Genomic DNA, 21,282 nt, shown 5'->3' with positions numbered 1-21,282 from the left:
CTTCGTGCTCAATTCGCTTTCCCTGTAATAACATTTAAACAACGAGATAATACACAGTATAATATTTAGTGACGAACTGTCCTTTGCACTAGCTAACCGTCATAATTCATATTCAAATTTAGATCACGCGAAGTACAAACGCAGTACCTACAGGCTCTTGAATTGTTTTTCCGCACACTAACTAACATTCTCCCATCTTTGAAACACAACTTTATCCTCTGTGTTACTCCGTGGAGCTTGAATATCTCTTCCTTACAATCGCGGTTATGGTAAACCCTACGGATTTGAATAAGGCAATAAAAAATATGTATAGGTGAATATTTATCATAGCACATCTGTATTTCATTCTCAACAGACAATGCTTCACCCCGATCAGACCTCTGATCATGACGAGCGAGAATAATGCGTGTATTGAAGAAGAACTACTTTGTTCATCAATAACAACTGCCAAGCAGTGAGCGGGATGGATTGGAACACCGCGGTTCCCAGAACTGGGAGCCGCGGACCCACTACACTACGTGTACGCAGATAGCACTGTTTTGAAGATACACCACATCTTCAAAAATAATCTCAAATTTAAAACGTGTTTCATAATTCACTGAATTTTTCAAGTCCCTGCTGTAGAACTTTTTTGGGGGAGGGGGAGCGAAAAACAAGGGGGAAGTGGCCAAGACAGTGTTATTCGTGGCCACATGACTTCTTTATGAAGGACTGATGGTAGTTGCAGGTTTAATTTTGCGGACTAAGCAAAATGGCGGCTGCAGCAGTGTCAGTATCCTCTGCTGAAAGTTTTCTAGAATCCCATCCAGAAAAGGCATTGTATATACTTACTACTATAGGTAAGCTTGTATTTTTCAAGGATGAAATGTAATTTTCACAGTGACACATCTTTTTAAATGTATTTTTGAAAAAATAACTATCCTGCAACTTTTGCAGTCAGGGGGAGAACTTTTAAATGTGCTAGCATGACTTTAAATAAACTACATCAAATACATCCTACTTAACAGCCGAATCGCTTCTTGAGGTGAAATTTCCCTTCTCTTTTTGCTGATTAAATTTTTCATGCAGATACCACCTAGATTGGTTATCCTTGTGCGGACGGGTTTCGCGTCAACAGGCCAGAGTTTTTTGTAGCTAGTCAAATCTTTAATATGTTTTTTTATACTGCTTAATTTTTGCCATTTAAATTCTGTTTAATTAAGGTTTCCACTATGAAGGTTTGACTCTGAAAAGTCCACTTTGTCAAAGGAGAGCACAAAGGAGAACATTCCGACCACAGGAATCTCTCTGTGTGTATAGAGTAAGCATGGTGTAGTGAATTCTTTTGTGACTCACAGCTCTGTTGGCCCTGAATCATGTTTTGCTAACTACAAGGCAATATGTTTTTTATGCAATTCATAAAATGTGTCATAATAACTTATTTTTTGCTCACTAAGGCATTAGAAACTCTTATAGGTAATTTAACCCACAGTACCGCTCGACTGTAACTCTACATGTATGTGATAGTTATCACCTTCGCATGAGCTTTCGGTAGCGTCAGAACTTCCGTTGTTATTGTTAACCTATTGTTAAACACATGAGCTATTTTTGCATGTTGAAAACAATAGAGTTCATGTCTTGTCCGCGAAATTTAATTAGCTCATGTGAACTGTGCGTGTCCCATTGTTGTATTTAATTGCTATAGTCGTTAAGAGATCAACGAAAGAAAATAAAATTTAAAATTTAAATTTAAAAGTACAAAAAACTGTGATAAGCTTCGTTAGATCGTGTTTCAAAAGTTTAAGAACGAAAAACATTTCAATAGCCTTCGTGATCTTTAACACTTTTAAACAATAACATGCTTGTTACATGTGACAACAAAAGGATTCATCAAATCTTATTGTTCTGACTCGAACACGACAATAACAATAGAAAGCAATTAAGTTCATGTATAAACAAAAGATATGTGAATGTTCTTTATGTAGACATGAGACTGTTAAGGTCGTAAAACTCACGTACATGTAAAGTTACATTCAAGCGGTACTGTATTCAGTCCAAGGTTTTTCAAACATATTATTACTCCGCCTCCATAACTTTTGAAAGGCTTGTCCAAGTAGAATCCAATTAGCATATTGGTGTAGTACGTCATGAAGGAAAAAAGTTGGCAGTTGTAAATTTTTGGTTATGTTAGCATATTATGTTTAAAGTTTCTGACAGCCAAATAAAAGTTATTTATATCAGATTTTCTGTTTTTAATATAATTTGCCTGGAAAATTGCTATAATATTTCTCGATTTTCTGGTGAATTTTGAAAAATTTAGGAAAGCCAATTAATTTACAGTGTGATTTCTCATGATGAATTAAGTTATATGTTGAAAGTTTTTGTTCTAATGACAATCCTTACGAAAGGGTTTCATAGGGTTATTTCACGTAATAGCCAATATCTAATGCTGTGAGAGGTATGGGACCTAAAAATTTGACATGCAGGTGCCTAATAAATAAGTATAAATAGATAAATAAATCTAATAGATAAATTTAAAAATCTGTGAAGCTAAGGGGGCATGAAGGACATTTTCATGCTTGTGCTATGCAACATCACAAAAATAGCTTGTATCCTATCTACTTTTTACTACAATAAAGCAAGAAAAAAGTTTTGCATTGCAACTCCAGGCACAAAATAGATCTGAATCTATTTTATTCCAGTGCTCCAGGGACAATATTTGTTTACATTTTGTGGTATAGTTGTTGCTCATGTCTCCACCTTCTTCAACATGTCCCGGGACAAAGTTAATGTTGGGCACATTTGTGCTTTGTGTGCCTATATCATACAACAAATATTATGCAAAACTATTTGAGTCAAAGTGTAATTGAGCAATGAAAATGCAAGAAACTGTAAACATTTCTTTTCTGGAGAAGTCAAATATCAAGTGAAAAGAGAAGATATAAGAAAAAGCTAAAATGTCAGACAATAAGGAAAAAGGTATCTGATGAGGAAAAGACAATTTTAATCAACTTTTATAAAACACATCCTGCATTATGGGGTAGTAGTGATGCATAGTTATAAAGCAAGATCTGGTTAGTAAACTCAATGGTGTATACTGCTCTGATAACCTCAAAAAACTTTCCATTCCCTCCGATCATCCATGCTTCAAGAGGTAAGAACATTTAAATCAAAGTTTTTCATAAGACCATTCTGCAGCAAATAAGAAATGGTGTTAAATACATTTTTATACGCATGCTATGAAACATGTTGCATAGCGCACATGAAAATATCCTCTGTGTCCCCTTACCTTAAGTATCATAATCATATTATTGACACTGATGTATCCAGAGAGGTTTTGCTACCTGTTTACCGGTATAGGATCCCAAATTCTTATCCCAAAAAAATAAAAAATGCTAAGAAAAAAAACTAGTAAATTAAGTAAATATAAGCTCTAAGTAGTATGTTTTTCTTCAGCAAATTTAAAACTAGTAAATTAAGTAAATATAAGCTCTAAGTAGTATGTTTTTCTTCAGCAAATTTGCAATCCCTCAAAACGATTAAACTGCTTGGATGTGATGTACTACGATCACATTCGTAACATTTGAATGTTTTGAATTTATGAGCCTATCATCATCTTCACTCACTCGGCCATTTTAAAATAAATCGAATGGACAATAGTTTCAGTCCATGTTATAGACTCAACGCTACGTCTGTGAACGTAGGCTAGTGGACCAAAATCAATGCAGCCTTGGCGACAAGGTTGGTAATCACAATTTTATTGATCAATATTTGTTAATAATGAGCAGTATACAGAGATTATGCAAATCTTTAAGTTACCCTACTAATTCCACCCAGTACCGCTAATGTTGGACGAGGATTCTCCGTACTTAAGTTATAGTTCACACAAAGCAAAGAAATAGACTTCCTGTTAAATCGTTCGATCGAATTCTCCGCATTGCTCTAGTTGGTGCTGATAAGTTAGATGATGATACCTACGAAGTACTTATTAACAACTATGAAGAAAAGCTATACTATTTTTAAGAACAAACACCCCATTTATTGTATTTTTTTGCACACAGAGTACGAGTTCTTGTCATTCATTTTTTTAAATAAATGTAATTTGAAACTACCCAGTTATAGCCAAGTTTTTACCTATAGTAACTCTTAGATAATTTCCTCAGTCAATTGTTTACACAACATAATCTAATGTCAACTTTTAATAATAATAAAATGTATACAGCTTTACAACAGTCTATTTGAAAAAGTATATGTAGGAATACTTCTATCTCTCTTACCAAAAATACTCGTACTCACTATGAAGAACAAATTCGAAATTGCTAAATAAAATATGTTGGCTAGTTAAACTTATGTGTGTGAAATTTAAAGGCGTTTATTCTAGTTTTTTACTCACTTTTGTTTTCTAGTGAAACGAGATATAGACCCTGCAAAGGAAAATGAAGTTAAAGAAAAGGAAAACGCCATTATGAAATTAGGCTCTTTGTACTCAAAAGCTGGTAATATACAAGGTGTGTACGTTGTTGTTGTATGTTTACTAGTGAGGAATTATGTTGTGGTGTCTATTTTTGATTCAAGTTAATAAACTTCTTTGTTTCAAGGACTTGAAAATTTAATCAAACAAACTCGCCCATTTTTACAATGTGTGTCAAAGGCAAAAGCAGCTAAACTTGTGCGCGATTTACTGGACCTATTTTTGGAAACACACAATGTGGAAGTACACAATGAAGGCGCTGTGAGATGTTTATTACTATTGTTATTTAAATTTCTTTGTTTTGTTTATGTTGATTGTAGTTGTTAATTATTTATGCATTTAATAAATTAGATTCAACTCTGTCAGGAATGCATAGAATGGGCAAAAGAAGAAAAACGGACATTTCTTACACAAGCTTTAGAGGTATAGTGTAGTTGCTGCGAAACAAATGATGCTATAGATATAGATTTATTATATAATTTTAATTCTACTTTGCAAATAAATTAAATTGAAAACTATTTCGCATTTTTTATTTAGTTTGACCTGTTTGAAAAAGTTTTCCACAAAAAACTTGACATCAATATGAATTTGGTGACATTTTAGTTTTGTACTGTGCACTCTCTCAATCTTGAATTCACAAGTTACTGAACAATTTCTTGGACGTAGAACAAGAGAGTGAAATCTTTTTTTGCTATAAAAAGAAGAGACTTTATAGATACAATCCTATAATAATGTCTGCATAAATTTTATTTTTACAGGCTCGTCTTGTTGCACTATATATAGATTCAAAATCATACACAGAAGCATTAAGTCTTGGTAAGTTGTGTCATTTTAATTTTTTTCCTGGTATATATTACCTCTAACGCCTTCATAATAATAATTTGAGGCATAAAATCCTCTTGTGGACAATACATTATCTTTATTTTTATATTAGGTTCCAGATTAAACAAAGAATTAAAAAAATTAGATGATAAGGCGTTATTAATGGAAGTTCAACTATTTGAAAGTCGTACTTATCATGCACTAGGAAACGTTCCAAAATCAAGGTATGGTTTCATGGTGTTATCTAGTTTATTGCAGCTTTTTACATGTGTCCAACAGGAGAGAATATAATACAGATATTTTAAATCAAAGTTGTGCATACCTACACTGAAATATTTCTGAATTTATTCTTAATGAAACATTTATGTATCGTGTATGAGATTGTTAGTGTCTTTGTTCTTGTTGAGGTACGTATATAAATGTATATATTCTAGGGCTGCTCTAACATCTGCACGTACAACTGCAAGTGGCATATACTGTCCTCCAAAATTACAGGTAACTTTTACATAACGCTTATTTGTGACGTCATGAACGTATTTAAAATGACGGAAGCTCATTGATAATAGAGATTTGAAACACTGGCGAGGTTACCCTGGATAAATAATAAGTAATAATAATATTAATTTCTTCCAGGCTGCATTGGATTTACAGTCTGGAATTCTACATGGCGAAGAGAATGATTTTAAAACAGCTTACTCCTATTTCTATGAAGCGTTCGAAGTGAGTTTGACTTTTATTTTTATTATTTGTGTTCAATATACACTTCCATGTATTAATTAATAGCCTACACAAGTTCTAACTTGGTTAGATGGATTTTTCACTTGGCCATCACTGAAAATTTGACCTATCTTTAACCATTATGTAAACGCTTTTATGTACCTACCCACTATATTCTGGGGTATTTATGATTTCAAATGTAATTTGGCTTTCTGAAGAAAATATAAACACACTGTCCGCCTTTAAATTACACGGTATTGCATGTGCCCGTTGCACAAAACTTCTCTTGCGGACAGGCAGACAAAATACGGCTATTATTATAGAGAAGAAAAACACATTAAATGTTGACTTTTTTTGTTGATTTTCTTACTAACTGGATTTTATAATAACCTTACGAGCTGGATCACACATTTAACTCAAGACTATTTTTCTACTATTTCCAGGGTTATGATTCAATCGATAACTCAAGAGCTATCATCGCATTAAAGTATATGCTGTTGAGCAAAATCATGTTAAACAGGTAGACTGGGTCTGACATTATTTTTTGAAACGCGTGCAACGAATTACCAAGTTGGAGCAATTGCTTTCCTTGTCCTTCTCATAGATTTCAATACCTTTTTCTATACCGTTTCCAATTTCTCTTTGTCATATTACTTTTTTTCTATATTTGTAAGTATTAATTAAAATTTTCTGTGCGTTGTTGTTTGTAGTCGTCATGTTAGCACATTGTTTTGAATGTGTATGAATTTAAATTCTGCTTAAATAAACTTATCCATTAAAGTTATCCATTAAACGTCATTTTTAAAACTCCACTTCTTAATCTATTTCTTGTCATCGCCGTATATATCGTCTCGCATGTGTCGTTTTTATGCATGTCTTTTTGTACGCACATATCTGTGTTTATTTCCAGTCCGGACGATGTGCAGTCTATTATCAGTGGAAAACTGGCGTTGCGATATGCTGGGCAGGATATTGAAGCTATGAAATGTATAGCAACTGCAAGTCATAATCGATCACTACTCGAATTTCAAGATGTATGTCTTTTTTCTCTACTTTTATACACTGTTTTTTTTGTTGTTGTTTGTTTGTTTTGTTTTGTTTTGTTTCGGTGCTTATCATATAAATGTTATTTAGCGCCATTTTGTATTTGATGTAGTATTTTGTACTTTTTTTATCTTGTTATTTATTCTCTTTGTAGACTTTAAACAAATACAAAAAAGAACTCACAGAGGATCCAATCATTCAGGTCAGTTCGTCGTTGCTTTTTCGTTACTCCGAGGTAGTTGCAACACCGCAATTCTGCTTTCCATATTTACGTTTTTTTGCCACCCCATATTTTTATTCACCTGTCTAAATTTCGCAACCTTTGCTCCCGTGCAGTATTTGTTTGAGAAAAGTGGTTTATTTACAATATACTAGTCGTTAGCCCGTGGAAAGATCTACGGGTTCGCAGCTAAGCTACCATTTTGCGTGACAGACAGACGGACGGACGGACAGACGTATACGGGCATTATAATTTATATCTTTTTAAATATTTTACATTCAATTTATTTTGTGTGTGTGGTGGAGAATTGTGTCATGTACTAGCCCGCTGGCTTTCCCCTCGTGCATTTTCTGGTCCTCGGATTATCGTTCATGGCACATTCGAGGGCATAGCTATTTCGTGCATTTTTAGCATCAAGTAGCAATAAACAAAATAAAGATATAAAAAATTTTAGTTCTGTCTGAAATCCATTTTTCGCCGTTTAATATTAGCATATATGTGCACAGCAAATTTAAAGAGGTTTATAATTAGAGGGAGAAATGTTATAATCACATTCTTAGTTATCTTTTCATTATAAAACATGAATTAAGTAATGTTTTGAAGGTACTAAGAAATATAAAACCAAACGTCACAACTGTTTTTGAATATATATTCCTCATGATGACTTATATACTTCAACTGCTTTGTTGGCCATAGTTAACAAAATAATACACATGAAATGATAAGATAACGAAAACAATAAGGTAGGGATAACGTTGTGACAGTGTCCGGTTCTACCTATCTAAATTTAATACCGCGCTATGTCAACAATAAATGCGCTTTTTTTATAGCTTACCTCTTCATTGTCATTTACCTTGTTTGATTTGTATATTTTACTTCAAATTTTTTAGAGACACTTCAACAAATTGTACGATAATCTTTTGGAACAAAACTTGTGCCGTCTTATCGAACCATTCTCCAGGGTGGAGGTGAGATTATATTTTATGTAATTATCAGTAGATAACTAATAAATTTTGTTCATCCAATCACAAAATCCTATTCTTAGCGTTCCACCAATGACAACGTCTTATTTTTAACTTTGTAGGTTTCACATATCGCCGAGTTAATAACTTTACCTCAGGTTAGTATGCAAAGTTTTCATTCAGCCATTACTTTATTTTTTTTATGTTTGTTTACTTTCATTTACTTTTCTCCACGTTCGTTTACTTTTGTTTAGCCAACTGTCGAAAGGAAATTGTCACAAATGATATTGGATCAGAAATTAAAAGGCATGTGATTTTTTATGAAAATACTTATCCGTACTGCATAATTGTCAGTGTGCCCTGTCTACTGGAAGTCATAGAAACTGATTTCACTAGCGAAACAATGCTAGAGTTTGTGTATGTGGAGAAGATTTAAATTTTATGTCTTTGTTTCACTTTCGCTTGTTTGTCAGTAAATCATTTGTTCAAATTATTTCTTGAAGGCAAAAAAGCTTACAGCAGGGTTTCCACTAGGAGCTAGGTAGCGCTATTTAGACCTAATAAAGACCGTGATGAAAAGAAACAAATGACCATTATGGCAATTCTAACTCCGCCATACCCTTAATATCATTTTGGGTAAAATATTTCACATGTTGCAACTGTTTATTTTATTATTTTATGATTGTATATTCTTAACGTAGGTATACTGGATCAAGGTTCTGGCGTGTTAGTCATCTTTGATGAAAAATCGACCGATAAGACGTACGAGAATACGTTAGAAATTATACAAAGGATGGGTGGAGTGGTCGATGCGCTGTATAACAAAGCAAAGAAACTCTCTTAAATGTTTGCTCGGTGAAGACCGGGACTTTGGACTAAATGTTACATCGTTAATAACCAGAAAGATAATCGTCGTTTCCGTCATATTTGCTTTTATTTGTTATTGGAAACCAAACTTAAATTGCAATACTTTTTTAAAACAATCTGTGCAATGCAAAAAAAGTCAACTTGTGCTTCCTTTAACATTCCAACGTCCTGTTGTCCTGATTATTCGCTATCACAAACAAATCTCCTACTCCCTTCATTGTTGTGAGATAAAAGAAAACTCACAACTTTAAAAGAAACGCACGATGTAAAAGCAACGCTTCTTTCCTCGCCATAGTTTTATTTTCAAACAACCAGTCTGATACCAACACTTTTCAGTCTGATATTAACAGCGTGTATCTAGCATTGTTTGCAAGCTTAATGCGCCTGTTGCTTCCAACCTGCAAAATCTTATGTGTTTACAAAAACGCGCGAAAAGACGCCAAACTGTTTGCGAAAGTTTTCAAGCTTTTTAACTTTTCTGTTTAAAATAAGTCCTTTCCTGAATGTCACCAATTCTGCGAAATTTAGTCTAAAACTAAAATTTCAGTAAGATATTGTTTATTTGATTTTGTTTCTAATTTTTTCTCTGCTCGAAGTTTGAGAACTGCTTCGAACATCTGCTTGCATGAGGCTTGTTCCGCATGAGTAACTTTGTTTACTGAAGCGTTGCGCCGATTAATTCAAAAACGAAATGCTATTTTTGCGTAGGCGACTAGAACGGTGCTGGAAAAAGAGATGGAATTTAAAACTTGACAAGAAGTGCCATAGTAGTATGCAAAGAGGGGTAAGAAAGATTTATTTCTTTACGAGCTTGAGTATCCTGAAAATGAGTCTTTACTTCATGAGATGATACGATAACTTTGTTTCTTTTTTTAAATCAGTCAGTCTATTGAACTTCCCACTACGCACAGCATGATTCCATTGGGGTGCTATTCAACTCAGAACAGGGTGGGTTTTGGTGGGGTGGTAAACATCTCAGCGGAAACATAGATAATCTAAATTCTCAAATGCAGAGATTAAAATTGTCTCAAAGCTTAAACTTGAAAGTTTTTTGTAGAAAACAAGTAACATATAAGAATATGCACGATCTGTTATATTACGCCGAAGAATAATTGGATGTTTTTATGCGGTCTTAAATAAAGAATTAGTTAACTGCGTTTTATATTTCGCACAGGCGACATGGCTTTTAGCTGAAAACGAAAGGTAACAAGTCCATGTGCGGTTTATGCAATGATGTTTTGGTTCTATCTAGGCTTCACAGCCCGCGTTGCATTTGAGTTTTATCAAGTTTTTATGAATTGCAAGAAAATAAAAGAGACGAAAGAATTAAAATGCATTGGATGTATATTACTAGGATTTTTATAAGCAGTACTTTTTTCAGTTCCGTGTAACTGTTGCTTAAGTTACGGTAAATACGGTAAAACAAGAATCACGTTCAATGCACTTAAAATCAAATTTAAAAAAAAAAATTAGTGCAAATTCCCTGCATAGCAAAAACATTTAAAAAATATTTGAGATTGATATCTCAAGTGTTTCTTTAAAAGTGGCTTGGGTGTGTTAAATTTGCCCCATCAAAATCGTTCATTTTAACAATACAAACAAACGCTTTGTTCGAAACACTTGAGGCTCAGTTTACACTGAACAAACCAACAAATCTGCGTTTTTTTACATTACACTGTCTGATGTAAATTACTAAACAATGGTTCTGTAATTTGTTTTTTAGAAAGATGAAGATCTGGATATACGTTGCAACAATTATTGCAGGTAAGATAAAAAAAATGTTGTGAAGCTGTGTTTCCATGTAATTGAAATTAGTCGAATTAATTGATATCGATTGATACAAAAGCAGGATTGTTTCCTACTTTTGTTGACCGATACTATCAGTTTGATCATTTTCGTTTAAGTGGAAACCCACCTTTAGAAAATAGCAACTTAATGAACGGTCCTGTGATATGTCTATTCTAGGAACTAAATCTTTACATAATGTCTTTCCAACATACCATAAGTGTTCGTATTGTTAACTTTTAGCATCACAGCTGTTTGTTTTGGTGACATGTGAAAACGACGATGAGGAGCCGCATAGCTACACTATATCATTCTTTCAATTTGACCCGAAAGCGCTCGGCGTTGGAGATGACGTTAAAAAGGAGAGCAAAAAAGACATCAAACCAAGTGACGCTAACTTAATGCAACAACTAAGCAACAACACCGTCACTGACGTTAGCAATAACACCGTCACTGACGTTAGCAACAAGACTGTCACTGATGTTAGCAATAACACCGTCACTGACGTAAACAACAACACCGTCATTGACGTTAGCAACAAAGCTGCTCGTAGAAATGCTACCACGGAATATAAAGAAAGTCATAAGCATTTTAACGATACCGATGAAAATACGGAAAAGGGGAAACAACATAAAACTGAAAATAAAAACACTGATTACACCGAATATAAGAAGAATGGGACCGAAACGGAGAACAAAAAGATAACTGGACCGGAGAGCAAGATGGAAGATAAAAGCTCGGCCAAAAATGTTTCCATACCAACAGCGGTAAACAACGCAACGATGACGCAAAACAAAACAAGCGGAGATAAAAGATCTCGAGTCAAACACACGAGTAAAAAACACGCCATACAAAACGTGAAACAAACTGCGTTAAAGAAAGATGTACTTAACCCGAACCCGAGGCCGTCTCAAAGTGAGGCTGAAATGAATTTACACGTCCCACAGTATCAAGGTACTCCAACAGAGAAGGAAACCAATGTAAAAGTTGACAAAAACGTGCCTTTGTTTCAAGCAAATAATACGGTAGCCGAAAAAAACAACAACACCGCTAGCGTGAAGGACAACACTGTTACGTTGAAAAAGACAGGTGATAGCCAAAACCCAGAGGTGGAAGTTGACAAGAATAATTCTTCTGGTGATGGCAAAGAGGAAGAGAAAAAGGTTGAAAAAGAAAAAATTTCTAACCAGACGAAAGAAAGTGGGAACGAGAAGGAGAAAGAAGAAAACAAAGGCATGAAAAGCGAGGAAGAAAAAGAATTAGCCAAAGATACTCAAACTGTCGAGGTGAAAAAAATGGAGGAGAAAAAAACGAAGAATCTGAAGAACTCAACAAAAGAAAACGCGCAGCCGGCCTCAGCGAAAAATGACACACAGACTGCAAAAGAAGAAGAGGCGCAAAGACTCGCCAAGTTAGAAAAAGATAAAAAAATCAATAAAGAAATTAAAGAAAACGCTAAGAAGATTCATGACGTAAAAGACACAGTCGCAAATGATACTGTATCTAAAAAAGCCAACAACACCGTCGTAAAAGGAATCAAGAAAGAAAAACTAGGAAAAGGGAGACATAATACGAATGTGATGAAACCAGCTGGTATGACGTATACAGATGAAGATGATGACGCGGACGCTAAAGATCGAGTTGCACGACATCGAGAATTAGTTTCCCATTTTGTACCCACGTACAATGTTAACCCAAAAGATCACGGATTGGGCTTTCAACTTGGTTCCTTAAAACACCCCAAACATGATATATACCCACAGTGCCACCACTGCCGCAGAAATTCAACATATTCACAGTGCGTGCGGAGATCCACTTTAAAGTCATGTAAGAATGGTTTGAATAATATTTGCTTCAGTAAATCCGTAAAAAAACATGGTGTCGTTACGTACCAAATGGGATGTGCGGATCACAAGCGATGTAGCACAGCACGTGCGTTCCCCTGCAAAGGTAATTTAACATATCTGTAAATACTTTAAGTGTGTTTAATAGTCTCAGACGCCATATTTACGGCCCTTAGCGTGGATTTAATTTCTATAGTATATATTTCGCGTGAACTATATTTCGCGGGTAAACGTTTTTTTTAATTTTTCGCGGATGCAATACGGTGAAAAAATAAAATACAAATGACCACGTGTTCACAGTGACATGATAAGAGAAAGTTAAGAAAATGTACCTGTTCCATATTTCGAATCAGCCTTGATATTTCAATGAAAAAAGAATCAAAAGGCCAATAGGGACAAGATTGATTTACAATTAAATTTCGCGGACAATCGATATTTTAACATTTAGCGTGTATTTAATTTCGCAGCAGTCTTTAAATATTTCATGCGGACTTACTTTAGCGAATTTAAACCGAATAAAATAGCAAGATTTATTTCAAGCGAAAATAGAATTCACTTAAGGTATACGATTCGTTTAGCCAGAAAAAAATATGTGCTTCTATTGTTTTACCTAACAATGATAACAAAAAAGTTTATTTCTATTTTGTAGACGGATCACGTGATTGTTTTACTTGCTGCCAGTTCGACCGCTGCAACTCAAGTCCTCACCATGGTGATTACGAGTTGGACGAGTTAAATATGGATGAACTAACACTCGATACCAGCTTGGCGAGCAACGTTAAACCCGACTGGTTTTATCATTTCTGTGTTATCCTCGTGAATGTTCTCGTTCTTCGGGTGGTATTGTAATCAGATATAAAACTGTTTTGTAAATATGTTATACATGTATTTTGTAGATACTCTATCCAATGAAATCAATACTGACCTAGTAATTATTACATCTTTGTGTCGCCGTAGCTTAGTGGTTATAACTTTCGCACGTTGTTGTTACAACTTTCGCACTTTCTGCGGGAGACCGCGGTTCCATTCTCCTTGGCTGCGATTTAAAATATGGGAAGATGGAGTAGTGTGTGGCCGTTGAATGCTACAGGGAGTTGTCTGGCAGAAAGCGGAACCTAATTGGGTCTGCGTAGCTCAAAATGAGCATTAAATACTCTAGGACTTTCCATCCAAGCCATGGCAGCTCCTGGAAATAATAGACAGGGTATATTCCTCGATATTTGTGAGGCTAGCCATCTAAAATATGCACATCTATCTGTCTTAGTTGCACTGAAACGCAACGTCCCAACACAACACTATATTCGTTAATGGCAATATCTGAAATAAACAGAGGAAATAGTATAAACCTTTCAATAGCATTGTGGTAGAGCATTCGCTTTCAGGGCGGAAGGTCGTGGTTGAAAAACCACTGGGGTCATGCCAGAGACTAGATAAATATGAATTCATCCTTTCTGTTTACCGTTCAACATGAGAATAAAATTGACATCTTTGGAGGTTGTTTATTTTAGCAATTATTTTGCTTCGCTTGTATGACTTCCGTAACTCTAACAATAATCAAAGTAATGGAAAGGATTATTTGATTTCAACGAACGGTCAAGGAGATATTAGTTTCTAACGTTTCTTCTGGTGACACCCCATTTTCTCGAAACAGGACCAGTTTTAGTCCTAGTTGGTTCCAAGTTACCAACTGGGAGAATATTTTAATTTCCCCACTTGTTGTCAAGTCATTTGATCTCAAACTTAAAAGTGTAATGTGATGGCTTCACAACCTCGTTCCAAGCGCCTTTTGTCTTTTCCGGGATGGCGAGACAAACATTTTCGTATCGCCGTTCCGATGTCAGAAAAGATACAATATGCCTTGGGACGAGGTTCATGACTTCATTAATTTCAATTAAATTATTGACGTCAAATTAACATTTCGTAGCCTGATTTGCCGATTACCAATTCAGACATTTTTTCGCTTATCTTAGAGAGGAAAAAGTGTATATCCACATTGTCCCTCACAAACACATATACACATAGCGTGTCCATTGTCAGGAGGGATACTAAGCCAATTATGACAGGCAGGTAACCCGCTTGCGTTACCCAGACTTTTGACAACACGTAATGTTAGCGTGCCCAATTCGTGACGTCGTGTATGTGCAGGTGTATGAAATATTTGACGTCACAAAGTTCACTCAACATTCTAAAACACGGCTGCAAAAAAAAAAGATAATAAAAATATATACAGGGTAGATTTCTTTAAATTTATTATGTCTGATGAATCGTGTAACACTTCTCCGTGCCCGGCTGAGCATGAACCAAGCAATCGCGACCTCATGTTGGCAAGCCCTTGCAATTATGAGGCAATGGACGCTGAATTGTCAATAAAACAAAACGGCGGGAAAAAGGATGAAATCCCAGAGCAGCCTATTCAAGGAAAAAATAATCGCTTTAAACGCCTCGTTCGTATGATATTAACCAACACGATATGGGCTAAAGAAGCTGCCAACAAAACTCAAAAAGAACAAGATGGGTTTAAAACCGACAGAGGAGAGAAGCTAAGATTCAATCTTAATGGTAAGAAAAGGAATTTTTGCTTACGCATAATTTGATGTTTTTTTTTAAAAAAAATTCATATTCTCTGTACAGTTTTATTTCATAAATCTCGAACCTTTAAAAGACGAAGCACCTTGATAACAACAGCCCACCCTAAAGTGGCTAAGTAAAAAAAGGGGGTACGGAAACAGGTACGGAAAAAACAACAGAAGTTTCCAAAATTTTCCAAAAGTTTAATTGCGATTGACTAACGAATCAAAAAGGTGGATTTTGTCTTAATAAGCAACAAGTAAGCAACAGTTGAGACGGTGTTATCATCATCACTACCTTCATCGTCATCATCATCATCATCCATCACCATCTAACGGTCGCTTTCTATGCTAGAATTGATTGAGCATGGTATATGACCTTCCTTTTATCTGATCCAGTCTGTGTTAGCTACCAAACTCAAATTTCTCTACGGCAAGTCTACACGTACTAATTTCTGCCAAGTTTTTTAGGGTTTACGCCTGTGCTTCGTTCCAGGAACTGTCAAGGTCCTACACTTTCCTACCCAATTATTCTATTCTTTCCAAGTGTATGATAAAATAAAATATAGCAACATATGGGGCAACCTATGTTTTTTGTTTTAGCTTTCAGATCGGATATTCAAACGTGTGGAAAACTTTCACCACAATCCATTGAGATTTTATCCAAACCATCAAGTGTCCGTACTGACCAGGAAGTCAAGTTAATTCAGAAGATAGTGTATCGACTAAAATGTTTCGATCGATATCCGTTGTTTGTGAAGCAAGAATTGGCAAGAGTGATTTATTACGATAAATTTGAAGATGGAAGGCTTATCATTAAACAAGGTACCTCACGTTATTTAAAAGCTGGCAAATCACATTTCTGATCTTTTTTTATTCCTAAGTGATAAGGTTTGAAAGAATGACTTTAAGAATCGCACATGCGTAATACCTCTCTGCTAAAAAGATATCTAAATACGTCACATTTCAAACATAACTACCGTACTGCTTGGCCATGGATATGGTTCATTATGTCATGATCAACATGTTGATAAAAGAGGAGAGTCGCTTCCTGTCATCCTAAGTTACTCACAACAACTTTACTCACCATATTTTACATTTTATTGATAAAGGTAAATCCTTTGGTCGAAAATGTCCCTGCTTCTTTTGTAGGTCATCCTGGAAGTTCGTTTTATTTCATCGTGTCGGGAGCTGTGATAGTTGAAAGGATAGAGTTCGATCCCTTTATCAACGAACACTACACACAAGTAAGTCATACCAACGTTCTTGTAGCTACATTATCAGATTCTATTACAACCTCATCCCAGGGCTTTGTGTCTCTTTTTGGCGCTGTGCTTCTGGGGTCGAGATTGATTCAATGGCTACAAGTTGTTGATAACAACTTGCCTGTGTAGCAAAAGTTACATTAAATTAAAGTAACATGATTACCGTAAAATACCGCAGATAAGCCCACCCGCGTATAAGCCACCCGCATATAAGCCCCCCCCCCCCCCCCCCCGCGTATAAGCTTGCTCCTTTTACTAGCGTATTTCTCCGCCTGCAGATAAGCCCACCCGCGTAAGAACCCACACTTTTAACTACTAGAAAAAGAAAAACAAACTAACAATTTTTGTACACGATCAATCTATTCTTACACTCTTTAATCTTTTTCGTACTGTTTTTATTTTTCACACCTTGGCGCCATAATAAGTAATAAATACACAGAATTTCAATTCCACCACCAGAGACCCATGTTCATTTCTAGCGCAGCGCGATTTTTTTCTGTTAATAATGGAACTTAATTTTAACACTTTCCAGATGACCATCAGTTGTTGAATTACTTCCACAAACGCATCAGGGATATGTCAACTTTTAAGTCTTTGTTATCGTCAGCCTTTTTTTTGTGCATTCACAGACACAGCGTGTTTACTGATTCGTTCTCCGCGTCTCTTAGACAAAAAAGATCCTTCTACAACTACAACTACAGAATAGATTCTGTGGTCTCTATCTCTATAATAATAGCCGTCGTCTGTCTGTCTCTGCGCGGACCCCTCGCTCAGTTAAAAAATGATGTTAAGGAAACACGAATATCAAATGCGATATATTTTTATACACTTTGTTGCCACGGGTAAATATAATGGACGGGCGAACCCGTGGATTTTTCCACGGGCAACGACTTAATAATAATAATAGCTGTCGTCTGTCTGTCTCTGCGCATAATGGTAACTGCAAAAGCGAGACACACGCAATGCGGTATAAAAAGGACGGGCGAAACCGTGGAGTTTTCCACAGACCCCGACTAGTTATAGTTACAGAAGTGACTACCTTTTGATACGAGATTGAATCTTTGCAGCAATACATAGCATCGCCACTTTCCAGTTTAATTTCGTGTGTTTTACAATCCGTTTGATTCTGAAATGTGACAAAACATTCGATGTCATTCAAACACTTGAAAATTGACAACATCATTCTCTGCTAAAAAAAACCCTCTACATTGAAATGGCTTCAACAACTGAATAAAATTAATTGAATAAAATGCAGTGTTATTTCTCCCTTTTCCTTGTTTTCACTCATCTTTTAAAGCATTTTCATTTGCGCTTGGTCCTCATTTCCCAACGTTTTTCCCAGTCCGCCCGCAGGTAAGCTCACGCTATCTGATGACGAAATTTATTGCTACAAAAGTGTAGCTGCTAAAAAATATTTTCCACACAGAAATTTTGTAAAGCTATAGTGAAAATGGTGTGAAGTTTTGTTACAGATAGCGTTTGGTAGAGATAAAATTCTCTTGAAATAAATGTGTCCGGTGATTTTTTCCGACAACATGGATATGATGACAATATCCTTGTTCGTTGTCAGATACGTTAAAATAGTATTTTAAAATTTTCTTTATTGCCTCCTATATTTGCTTTGTTATTATAGCGAGTTGGGGAGTTACAGGCCGGGGATTCGTTTGGTGAACTGGCATTACTTCACAACACCAAAAGAGCTGCTTCCATATTGTGCCGAGGGACATCAGAATTCTTAAGAGTGGACAAACCTGATTTTGATGAGGTAAAGAAGTTGAGTTAAGAAATATTTTACTCTGAGCACGTAAAGTATTTTTTTGTACAAATTGATTGACAAAAGGTTAAAAAAAATTTTAATTGGTTGGTTTGATTCGTTCTCACAGTTAGTTAGGGTAGTGTGTGATTTGGATAAACATGCTCACGCGATCAAATAAATTTTTTGAGTTTAATAAAACAAAATTAAATGAAAGGACACTCGCGCTTTTTTATTTATTTCAGTATGTGAAAACCACTGACTCAAAATATAATAACGACACTAAGTTTTATCTAAATTTTTTTTTTATTTATAGTTTGTGTAATGTTGTCGGTGCTTCGCCCGTACTAAATTATTACAAGAAAGTGTTCGGGAAAAAAAGGGCATGAAATGGGCGGTGGTGGCGGAATTAATGTCGTAAAACACAAATAACGCATCATGGCGTAGAAAAATGACTTTTTTCATTTAGGTGCTACATACTAGCCACCAGCGAGAGTGGGAGATTCGTGTTAATTTATTAAGTTCTCACCCAGTTTTTCAAGGATGGACAACCAGGGAACTAAAACTTGTAAATGGACACTCTAAAATGAAGAACTACCCTCCAAACAGCGTAAGTGATATGACTATGAATTTTTTTAAATAAATGCTTCTTTTGTGTATGAAAACTCATAATAAGTGAAGGTATAACCTTCTTGGTCATTCTTGTTCCCATATCTCTAGGTTTCACCTCAAAGAACTCTGAGGGCGAGAATGCTACTTGATTTTTGTCAACCGTAGAGTCTTTATTAAAATTCTTTTTTGGCTGCTGTTTTCTTTGTTAATTCCAGTCTTTGTTTTACACGTATCTAAATTCTTCGTTACAAGGTGTGAGGGTGTCTGTTTACATTTCAATGTCTTATTTCAGGTGATAGTTAGCGAAAAAAAGCTGCGAAATGATCGTGTGTTTTTCATCGCGTCAGGACACTGCTCTGTTGTGCGGAGGATTGATTTACTCAAAAAGTTCGTGTCGAAAAAGAAATACAAGTATACGTTACCACCGTTGAAAACTGGTAATGAAACAAATTCTGTCGATACATTTAAACGTCTTAGTAGCTATAGTAACGAATATATGCCGTGTAATAACGACGTTCAATTGGTAACTAAAAGACGTTGTTCAAAACAGGCCGACGTCTTGGAAACGCGGTATTTTATGGTTAGAGAATTATCTGATGGAGATTTCTTCAATGTCGGTGAAAGTTTAGAAGGACTGTATGTTATCAGTGTTGGGAGGGTAGGTTTACATTATTGTTACAATACAGCGAATGGTAAGGGTAGCTTTACATTGTTTTTTCAATCAAATGGGATAGCAGGGCTATCTGTATATTGTTGCTAGAAATAAACACTTCGTACCCGAAACATCAATTTTTTTTATCTTTCTGAATCTAATATCAAAACCTATTCATATCCAATCACGCTGTCCTCATACTCGTTGTCTGTGTATGAACCAAAGATGGCGGCTGCGAATTGTGACGCGTGTGAATTCCCGAGAATTTTTAGCTCACGGCTAGTTTTGAATATTTTAGGTTGAAGTTGTTCAAATTGGCACGATAGCATTTTCGCGCCATAATGGCGGACGTGTGCTGGAAGAAATGAAATCAACATATTTGCAAAGTCTATTGACATTTCAAGAAGCATATGAAAAATACATAACGGAGCGACGATGGATTTGTTATAAAAAGAATTTAGTAAAATCAGTTGCTGAGAAGAGAAAGAAGACACATAGCGTATCGATCAAAGATGTACCTGGTGTGTTGAAACAAGAGCAAATTTACTATCTATATCAAGACAATATTTTGTAAACGACCTACTTATTGTAGATTTATGTACTCTTCTCGAGTTCTTACGAAAACGTGTTTTAATTACGGAACAAGCAAAAATGTTAAGTTTTTATTTTTCTCGTTATTATAGTTCTAAACAACAATAATAACAACAATAGCAACAACAACAACAACGATAACAGACAGCAAAAACAACGACAGCGACAACAACAACTACAACGACAACAACGACAACGACGACAACGACGACAACGACGACAACGACGACAACGATGACAACGATGACAACAACGACAACAACGACAACAACGACAACGACGACAACAACAACAACAGCAACAACAATAATTCATGATGTGAAAATACTAATAGTAAGTACACATCACTTGCTAAAAGTATGTACTTCGGGGAAAAAATTTCATAGAGGCACTTTAAGGCAGCTTCCAAAGGCCATGTGTTCACCACATACTAAACCATACTAAGCTTTAATAGATATTAAACGTTGGGAGTTGCGGCTATAAATGAAAAGAAGCCTTTAGGTGAGTCACAGTACTTTGGAAAGCCATAAAAGATTCTTTGGTCAAGTAATGGTACATAAATTAAAGGTAAATACTTTGCACAATTCGTAATATAGTTACTTTGGGTGAGTCATATTTTAAATACAGTTTAAAAAGGTCAAAGATTTCGTTAACAATAGGTCGAAACAGAGTTCCAAATTTGTTCTGGTCTAATATGGTGTCGTCATGAACATAGTTTATGACCGTTTGGGTCATCGTCTAAGTTTTGTACAAGTGGCACACACATGTTTCTGTTAAGTGATGATTCAATTAATTAATGACATTTTTAATGGTTTTTCAATGCGCTTGCTTAACAACACCCCTATTACATTAGAATATAGGTATGTTTACACTACTAACACTTTTCTGTACTAATTTTCACCTTGTGTGGGAGGTCTTTACTTGATAATCTCGCTGGATTTAATCTTATTAAAATAGCAAAGAGATAAATTTAAAGCGAGAGAGTCTGTGCTTTTTACGAATGTATATTACAGAAGACAAAACAAACTGTGTGTATACTCAACTTTTCACTAGTGTAAATGTAATATAAATAAAAGGGAACGAAACAAGATAAGAAGTTACGTACAGTGATGAGAATGCGAATTAAGTTCT

The 21,282-nt window shown here is 35.3% G+C and overlaps 3 protein-coding genes across 4 annotated transcripts; all 3 read left to right on the top strand.

The window, feature by feature from the left end:
* The first annotated feature begins 680 nt into the window (after positions 1 to 680).
* On the top strand, positions 681 to 9,139 carry LOC130621958 (26S proteasome non-ATPase regulatory subunit 11A-like). The gene is made up of 15 exons (XM_057437343.1): positions 681 to 839; positions 4,386 to 4,487; positions 4,578 to 4,711; positions 4,802 to 4,873; positions 5,209 to 5,266; positions 5,385 to 5,496; positions 5,707 to 5,767; positions 5,906 to 5,992; positions 6,433 to 6,509; positions 6,900 to 7,023; positions 7,188 to 7,235; positions 8,144 to 8,221; positions 8,338 to 8,373; positions 8,470 to 8,521; positions 8,917 to 9,139. The coding sequence occupies exons 1-15, from the start codon at positions 752 to 754 to the stop codon at positions 9,057 to 9,059; spliced, it is 1,272 nt and encodes a 423-aa protein (XP_057293326.1). The 5' UTR covers positions 681 to 751; the 3' UTR covers positions 9,060 to 9,139.
* A 611-nt stretch (positions 9,140 to 9,750) lies between these two features.
* LOC130621957 (putative uncharacterized protein DDB_G0271982) lies at positions 9,751 to 13,643 on the top strand. Of its 2 annotated transcripts, none has more exons than XM_057437341.1 (4): positions 9,751 to 9,866; positions 10,806 to 10,846; positions 11,111 to 12,817; positions 13,361 to 13,643. In XM_057437341.1, exons 2-4 carry the CDS (start codon positions 10,810 to 10,812, stop codon positions 13,558 to 13,560), a joined length of 1,944 nt encoding a protein of 647 aa, XP_057293324.1. In that variant the 5' UTR covers positions 9,751 to 9,866; positions 10,806 to 10,809; the 3' UTR covers positions 13,561 to 13,643. The 2 variants fall into 2 exon arrangements, with proteins under 2 accessions (XP_057293324.1, XP_057293325.1); XM_057437342.1 differs by lacking the exon at positions 9,751 to 9,866 and adding an exon at positions 10,060 to 10,285.
* A 2,135-nt stretch (positions 13,644 to 15,778) lies between these two features.
* Positions 15,779 to 20,205, top strand: LOC130621349 (uncharacterized). Its single transcript, XM_057436641.1, has 5 exons — positions 15,779 to 16,103; positions 16,431 to 16,529; positions 18,181 to 18,308; positions 18,766 to 18,910; positions 19,040 to 20,205. Exons 1-5 carry the CDS (start codon positions 15,854 to 15,856, stop codon positions 19,666 to 19,668), a joined length of 1,251 nt encoding a protein of 416 aa, XP_057292624.1. The 5' UTR covers positions 15,779 to 15,853; the 3' UTR covers positions 19,669 to 20,205.
* Positions 20,206 to 21,282: the final 1,077 nt, after the last annotated feature.

The sequence above is a fragment of the Hydractinia symbiolongicarpus genome, chromosome 12 (genome assembly GCF_029227915.1).
Source record: "Hydractinia symbiolongicarpus strain clone_291-10 chromosome 12, HSymV2.1, whole genome shotgun sequence".
Lineage (NCBI taxonomy): Eukaryota > Metazoa > Cnidaria > Hydrozoa > Anthoathecata > Hydractiniidae > Hydractinia > Hydractinia symbiolongicarpus.
Note: the sequence above shows the minus strand (reverse complement) of the source record. Positions and strands in the feature narration are given on the sequence as shown.

Coding starts and splice junctions, on each gene's coding strand:
- LOC130621958 (XM_057437343.1), top strand. CDS start 752: ATGGCGGCTGCAGCAGTGTCAGTATCCTCTGCTGAAAGTTTTCTAGAA. Junction 5,497..5,706: donor GGAAACGTTCCAAAATCAAG/GTATGGTTTCAT, acceptor TATATATTCTAG/GGCTGCTCTAACATCTGCAC. Junction 6,510..6,899: donor AGCAAAATCATGTTAAACAG/GTAGACTGGGTC, acceptor GTTTATTTCCAG/TCCGGACGATGTGCAGTCTA.
- LOC130621957 (XM_057437341.1), top strand. CDS start 10,810: ATGAAGATCTGGATATACGTTGCAACAATTATTGCAG. Junction 10,847..11,110: donor CGTTGCAACAATTATTGCAG/GTAAGATAAAAA, acceptor GTTAACTTTTAG/CATCACAGCTGTTTGTTTTG. Junction 12,818..13,360: donor ACGTGCGTTCCCCTGCAAAG/GTAATTTAACAT, acceptor TCTATTTTGTAG/ACGGATCACGTGATTGTTTT.
- LOC130621349 (XM_057436641.1), top strand. CDS start 15,854: ATGGGGCAACCTATGTTTTTTGTTTTAGCTTTCAGATCGGATATTCAA. Junction 16,530..18,180: donor CGAACACTACACACAAGTAA/GTCATACCAACG, acceptor TATTATAGCGAG/TTGGGGAGTTACAGGCCGGG. Junction 18,911..19,039: donor CTACCCTCCAAACAGCGTAA/GTGATATGACTA, acceptor AAGAACTCTGAG/GGCGAGAATGCTACTTGATT.